The sequence below is a fragment of the Urocitellus parryii genome, chromosome 4, assembly GCF_045843805.1.
Source record: "Urocitellus parryii isolate mUroPar1 chromosome 4, mUroPar1.hap1, whole genome shotgun sequence".
Taxonomy (NCBI): Eukaryota; Metazoa; Chordata; class Mammalia; order Rodentia; family Sciuridae; genus Urocitellus; species Urocitellus parryii.
The window spans coordinates 543470-550821 of record NC_135534.1 but is presented as its reverse complement, the minus strand read 5'-3'; the positions used below and the strand labels follow the sequence as shown (position 1 = coordinate 550821).

Here is a 7352-nt window from a genome sequence, read left to right as displayed (position 1 = left end):
CTGGAGGTGAGTCTGGGGATGAGGTCATGAAGGAGCAAGTGGGGGAAGGGGGGGCTCTTTATAGCAAAACGCGGGGAGGGTAAGTGGCTGCAATTAGGACAAATTCCTGGAAATGTGAACATTTATTTACTTTAAATAAATAGTGAAGAGAAAGCCAGACACTGGAACATAACATTATTCCAAATGCAGAAAACAACAGATGAAGGCAAGCTACTAGGAAAATCAGCTCAGACCCTACATTATGTTGCTGAAGTCTCCTAGCTCACTCAGAGACCCTACAACTGGAGCTGCTCTCTGAACTGGCCACTGTCCCCACAGCCTCTCTCCCCTGGACCTCAGAGGTGCCCACAGGGAAGGGAGAGTGTTGGGGTGAGAATCTGAAGCTGATTGGCCCACTTGCTCTGCTCTCTGTGGATACCCCAGCCCACCATTCTGCCCAGGCCCAGGGGGGGGGAGGCAGATGGGCACTCACACACAGGGCCACCTGCCTGCAGCTCTGGAGGAACTGGTGGCAGAGAGAACAGGCAGCGTGCAATGTCAAGGACCATTGTGTGAGAAAGCACAGGAACGGGCTGCAGCTCGGAGGTGGAGGCTGCTTCTCTGGGGTGCACTGCAGGGCCGCCCTCTGGCAGTCTCTTTTCTGCAGGGCTTCTCCCTCCTCTGGTGGCCCCACTTACAGGGCCTGAGTGGATGTCCCTGTGCATCACACCCCATGGCTGTTCTCACACCTGGGCCCCCAGAGGTTTGTTGTGCCCTGGTCCCTGCCAGACCCCCAACAAAAATCATTTGTGTGCTACCCAGAACCGTCTGTGGCAAATCAGTAGGAGAAACACCACCTGCTCGCTCAGCAGGGCGGGAGACTGCTGGGACCTGGCAGGGTATGGAGGAGGTGGCTGCAGCACGGCAGAGCCAGACGTCTACCTGACGAAGGCCGCAATGGCCACCACCTGAAGGGCAGCCTCCAGGCCGTGGAGCACCAGGAGTCCAGCACTGAGGATGGCGTCCGCCCAGAGCACCAGGGTCTGCCAGAGCATAAAGTGGATGGAGAGCAGGCCGCTGCCCACTGTGAGGGCCAGGCTGGCAGCCAGGGGCCCCTCAGCCTCTGTCAAGTTGCCCTGTGTGCCTGAAGAGCAAGCAGATGAGAGTGAGGTGTGGTAGGGCATGGGCCTGGGGCAGGACCCACCACCCAGTCCTGGTCCTGCTGAGGACAGCACAAGCCACAGCTCACTGTGGCCACCCCCAGAGCTGGTGCCTGCCTGACCCTCTGGCCAGCGGTGGGTGTGGGGCAGACTTTGGTATCTGAAACCATGGGCATCTGCCACCCTTTTGCATTTAAAACTTCCAAAAACATTTTACTAAAGCCAGTTCTGGAAAATGTCATGAAGACTTACAAAAACAGAACTGCACATTTACAGACCAATGGGCCAGTCATGGAAAATGCCTGTCCCAAGTTGCCACCAGCTGATCCCAGCAGCTCAGGTGCCCCAAGGGCCCTTAGGGCCAGCAGCCCCCTGCAGGCCAGACCCTAGGAATGCACAAACATGGTGTCCACACCCTCCAAGCAGCAGAGCTGCCCTCCTGAGGGCTACACTAGCATCTGCACTGTCTGTGCTGGCAGCTGCATGACATGCTGCCCCTGCCCCACGGGATCCCAGATCTGACGCAAGAAGAAGGTCAGGGGCCAGCCTCCCCTCACCTGGACTTCCTATCATGTCCTGGTCACCAGGGGCTGGGGTATGCATGAGGGCCTGAGGTTGGCACCTGGCAGTGCAGCATGCCTAGACATGCCCATTCCTGTGCCCACAGCAGGGCAGTGTGAAGGGTACAATCCATCCCCAGACAGACACCCTCATTGTGTGTGTCTAGGACCAAGCCCACAGGAAGGGCACAGCGGGGCTGGAAGCCTGGACCTTGCTGGTCTTGGTGGTCAGCTATGGGGTGGGGGAGGAGGTTTTGTGCTCTATCTCTACACCCCTCGAGTTCTGTTCAAGAGCATACAGTGTGAACTGTGCAGTTGAAGAGGGAGTGGCCAAGAGGCCACTGGAGGAAGTAGCACCTGGATCCCAGCCCGACTGGAAAGGCTGGGCTTTCTGGGGACCTGCTGAGCTCCCCAGACGACCCAGGGAAGGACAGAGGGTGCAGGGGTATTCAGGAGCCCTGGCTCTGACAGGTAGGCTGTTCTGCTCTCATGTGCTTCTAGATGGGAGCACACACAAGTATCACCTGTCCTCGGGATGGAGCTTCTAAACCAGCAGTTAGTGATAGCGTAAGGTGATATTGCATCACACCTAGGCAACAGCCTCCGCCCACTAGTCTGACTGAAGACCTCACCCAGAACTGCACCAAGGGGTCACATCCAAAGGTTCAGTGCTCGAGACAGCACTTGTCACAGCTGGAATGCATCCGCCCCAACACTCACCCAGGCACAGCCGAACTGCTTCCAGGACCCCCATCAGCAGGAGTAGAGTCAGGTCGAAGACCAGGCGGTGCCAAGGATAGCTGAACACCTGACCTAGGACCAGCAGCCTCGGGTCAGCTTGAGCAGCAGTGGGCTCCGGGGCCTGCCTCACACTCCCGACTTACCTTTATAGATGATCATCAGGAGCGTGGCTAGGAAGTACAGGGCGTAGTACAGCCCGCTGAGGTGAGAGAGTACTTGGAGGGGGACTGAGGAGAGCTGGTGTGTGGTCAAGGATCTGCAAGCTGGCAGACTGGGGCACACCCTTCCTGCTGCCCAAGTCAGAGGGGCTGGCTCTGTCATCTTTCCCAGGGACACACTAGCAGGTCCAGTTTAGGCTCTTGCAGATGGGCCCCCACAGGTGGCCATGGAGACACAGCTGCTGGCTCCCTGCCTGTAGGGGCTTCCATTGTGCTATGGGCCCCCAGTGGGCATGAGGGCCCCCTCCCATCCCCGCAGAGCTCATGGTGTAAGCACCAGTGCCTTGTGGCTGCAGGGAGAGTGGCGGGAGCTTTCGCACACTAGTGGTCCCTGGTGACACCACCATGACCCTAGTTACAAGGGAGAAAAAGGAGCCTTTTGTTCATTTTACTTGGAGAAAACCTATTCCTCACTTTGGGGCAGCTAAATATCCACTGGCAATTTCCTGATCTCTGAACACTTGATATTTGGAGGGAGGGGTTTCACTCTGTGCCACAGGAATGCCACCTGGCCCAGTGGGAGGTGAGGAGCTACCAGCTGAGCTGGCGGATGGGTGCAGAGCCCACCTGCCCCATTAGAGGAAGTTATGTCAGCTCTCTGAACCTCCCTCCTGAGAGCTCATCAGGATTTAAGGAGAGGTGGGGTAGGGCGTGGGAAGAGCAAAGGGGCAGAGAGCTGGCCACAAGAGGTCAGCAATCCAGCCATGTGGGGTCCCTTCAGGAGCCAGCACTGGCCTGGGGAAGCAGGATGCAGCAGCAGCAGGATACCCCCGCGGAGAAGCCTCTGCCTGGAAGAGAGAGGGTGGTCAGTGAGTTCTTTCGGAATGCTTTCCCGGACCTCGCTCGGCAACACGGGGTCCCTCATATCCTCTTTTGATCTCATATTCATGGAAGGAAGTGACCAGTGACTATCGTAGTGGGCCTGCAGCTAGGTCCTTGCCCTCACACTTCAGGGAAGCAAACACCTCCCAACAAAACCAAATGGTAGCTTCTGTCTAGTGTGGTCTGTGCGTTTGCCCGAGGCGTGCAATCAGATGGATGCCTTTTGTGTTATGAGTCATTGTTTTCCACGTTTGATCAGACATTCACCTTCCTCTGCAATATTTTCACTTTCCAAAATCTATCCCCAGGAAGGAGAAAGAATGTCCTAAACCAGCCCTCCAGTGGCAGAGTCCCTTGGGCCAGCCCCACTCCCTCTGTGCTCTTGGCTTCTGTCTTGGGGTGACACAAGAGGGGTAAGGGAGGCCTACTTAGTCCTGGACTCTGAGGTACTGAGTTCAAAGATCCCTCTGCCTTGCTGCTGCATGGAATATGAGCCAGCCAGACTGCCGGGCTTAAGAGGCTCACACCAGTGCTTCCATGGTACAAGCATAGATGCCTCTATACGTGTGTGCACACGTATAAAAATTCAGAATTTGGATCAACTCTTCTATAAAGTCACTGTACTGCTAGGCAGCCCTTGGTGTCATTTCCTCTGTAGTCCAGGGAGGGCAAGTCTCAGCTTTGGTGAGATTTGTGGGCGATCTAATTTCTTGGGCAGATTGGGACCCTTTGTGCCAGAGCTGTGGACTTTAAAGAGGGCAAGAGTCATACATTGGTCAACCACAGGGCATTAGTAACAGACTCTGGGCAGGGCTCCTAGCAGACACGTGTGGGAGCAGGAAGCCAAAACAGAGTGACAGAGTTGTATTACATTTCTGTAAGGCTCTTTAAACCCGATATGTTCTTTTCCAAGCCTCAGCTACACTAGGCTACCTAGATACCTATTATTATTTTGGTTGGTTTCACATTAATTGAGGTTCTCCTCCCTCCTGACCCTTTTCTTAAAAGTTAAGTATCAGGGCTGTGGCTCAGTGATAGAGCACTTGCCTGTCATGTCAAGGCCCTGAGTTCAATCCCCAGCACTGCAACAAACAAACAAACAAAACCAAATAAAATCAAAGAAACTATCTGAAATCTGAAACATTTCAGGCATCAAGTGTATCTGCTAGTTCCCTGATGTTAAATTGAAAGGTGTTTCCTTTTTATAGGGATTTCCTTTTTACCACAGAAGTTAGTCAGGTTATAGGAATCAGAGCTAGTCCCAGATCCAGTGGTGGCTAGGTGGCCCCAGCCTACAAGCCTGGTGGTGCTGCAACTCAGCAACATACCTACAACTTGTTCCATGCAGGGATATTGGGGGAAAAGGAGAGGGACACACAAGCCTGCACTGGCTGAGAGCTTCTCACCTAGGCTGACGCCCTGGTTCAGCCAGCTCACATGCCCTTTGGCCCAGGGACCCCAGGCTCCTGAGCTTCAGATGCTGCCACTACACAGTGGGAACCACATCCACTTCTTGCTGCCCTTGGCTCCCACTGTGTCACAGATGTGCACAGTTGTGCCAGAAGTGAGCTGCAGGGTACCATAGGGGTGCTAGGGTGAACCACAGGTGTACAGCGTGTGTGTGGGTGCTGGGGTGAGATGCAGCTGTGCGCGGGGGGTGAGAGGGGTGCTGGGGCGAGCAGCAGGTGTTCCCCGGGGTGAGAGGGGTGCTGGGGTGAGCAGCAGGTGTTCCCCGGGGCGAGTGGGGTACTGGGGTGAGCAGCAGGTATGCCTGGGGGGCGAGTGAGGTGCTGGGGTGAGCAGCTGCTGTGCCTAGGGAATGAGAGGGGTGCTAGGGTGAACAGCAGGTGTGCCTGGGGGATGAGAGGGGTGCTAGGGTGAACAGCAGGAGTGCCCAGGGGCGAGTGGGGCACTGGGGTGAGCAGCAGGTATGCCTGGGGGATGAGAGGGGTGCTAGGGTGAACAGGTGTGCCAGGGGGAGAGTGCGGTGCTAGGGTGAGCAGCAGGTGAGTGGGGGTGCTGGGTGAGCTGCAGATGTGCCCAGGGTGCTGGGGAGCTGCAGAAGTGCGGGGGGGGGTGTAAATGGGGGTGCTGGGGTGAGCTGCAGGTGTGTGGAGGGGGTGCTGGGGTTAGCTGCAGGTGTACCCGGGGGTGAGTGGGGTGCTGGGGTGAGCTGCAGGGGTGAGTGGGGTGCTGGGGTGAGCAGCAACTATGCTGGGGGGTAAGTGGGGTGCTGGGGTGAGCAGGAGGTGTGCCCAGGAGGCAAGTGGGGTACTGGGGTGAGCTGCAGGTGTGCCTAGGGGTGAGTGGGATCCTGGGGTGAGCAGCAGGTGAGTGGGGGTGCTGGGTGAGCTGCAGATGTGCCCAGGGGTGCTGGGGTGAGCTGCAGAAGTGTGGGGGGATGAATGGGGTGCTGGGGTGAGCTGCAGGTGAGTGGGGGTGCTGGGTGAACTGCATTAGTGAAGGGGGGTGAATGGGGGTGCTGGGGTGAGCCACAGGTGTGGGGGGGGCTGGAGTGAGCAGCAGGTGTGTTGGGGGGACTGGGTGAGCTGCAGGTGTGTGCGGGGATGAGTGGGGGTGCTGGAGTGAGCCACAGGTGTGACTGGGGGTGCTGGAGTGAGCTGCAGGTGTGTGTGGGGGGGCTGAGTGAGCTGCAGGTGTGCCCGGGTGTGATGGGGGTGCTGGGGTGAGCCGCAGGTGTGCCCGGGGCTGAGTGGGGGTGCTGGAGTGAGCCGCAGGTGTGACTGGGGGTGCTGGAGTGGGCTGCAGGTGCGTTTGGGGGGGGTGCTGGGTGAGCTGCAGGTGTGCCCAGGTGTGACTGGGGGTGCTGGAGTGAGCTGCAGGTGCGTTTGGGGGGGTGCTGGGTGAGCTGCAGGTGTGCCCAGGTGTGATGGGGGTGCTGGGGTGAGCCGCAGGTGCGTTTGGGGGGGGTGCTGGGTGAGCTGCAGGTGTGCCCAGGTGTGACTGGGGGTGCTGGAGTGAGCTGCAGGTGCGTTTGGGGGGGGTGCTGGGTGAGCTGCAGGTGTGCCCGGGTGTGATGGGGGTGCTGGGGTGAGCCGCAGGTGTGCCCGGGGCTGAGTGGGGGTGCTGGAGTGTGCCCCGGGGTGTGCCCCAAGCGAGGGGGACCACACTGTCCCCGCCCCATCTCGCACCACCACGGAGGCTCCGCTGGGGTCAGCATCAGGAATCCGGACCGAGAGGCCCGCGGCCGCCGGGCCCGGCAGCCAGATGCGGGGCGGCGGAGGCACCAGGCCAGCCCGCAGGGCCCTGCGTGACTGCGGTGCCACTACAGCGACGAGGCGCGGCCGCAGCCCCGCCCGCCTCACCTGGGCGCGCGGCCGCCATCTTGCCGCCGGGTCCGCCGCGATCCCGGCAGCCCACGGGCCGCGCCCTCCCGCCATCTTCGCTCCTCCCGCCGTCCCCAGGAGCGAGCGTCCGACTGCGGCCGAGCCCGAGTCGCCCGTCCGGCAGCGCTCGGGAGCTTTCGGACAGGAGGAGGCGGGCACAGAGGTTCGGCGGATTCGGGCTCGGGCGCGCTCGGCGGACCTCGGCTCGTCCTCGGGCCGGCTCGGCTTCCGGAGGCGGACGGAGCCGGGGCCGCGAGGCGCCCTCCGCGAGTCCGAGCTGCAGCGGAGGCCGGCGAGAGTCAGCCCGGAGCCAGCCGAGCTCGCCGGCCGGCCGCGACTGCGGCTCAGGCCCCGGGGCAGTGGGGAGAGCGCGCTCGGGAACTCTCGTGCGGCCTCGGAGCCCTTCGGGCCGACTCGGGTCCACACTTCGGGCAGCTTCGACCCTCCTCGGTTTCAGACTCTGGGCGTCGGCTCGGCTCGGCTCGGCTCGGCTCGGGCTGGGCCGCGGCTGGGCTCCTCTTCGGC

The 7352-nt window shown here is 59.8% G+C and overlaps 1 protein-coding gene across 3 annotated transcripts; it reads right to left on the bottom strand.

Moving 5' to 3' along the window:
- Positions 1-143: 143 nt before the first annotated feature.
- Positions 144-7140, bottom strand: Tmem80 (transmembrane protein 80). 3 transcript variants are annotated; one of them, XM_026379362.2, is made up of 5 exons: positions 6807-7140; positions 3411-3446; positions 2584-2677; positions 2420-2512; positions 144-1123 (listed from the first exon to the last, which is right to left on the bottom strand). In XM_026379362.2, the coding sequence occupies exons 1-5, from the start codon at positions 6879-6881 to the stop codon at positions 918-920; spliced, it is 504 nt and encodes a 167-aa protein (XP_026235147.1). In that variant the 5' UTR covers positions 6882-7140; the 3' UTR covers positions 144-917. The 3 variants fall into 3 exon arrangements, with proteins under 3 accessions (XP_026235147.1, XP_026235148.1, XP_077653553.1); XM_026379363.2 differs by having other exon boundaries at positions 3427-3446; XM_077797427.1 differs by adding an exon at positions 4887-5049 and having other exon boundaries at positions 2584-3446; positions 6807-6886.
- Between the last annotated feature and the right edge of the window lie 212 nt (positions 7141-7352).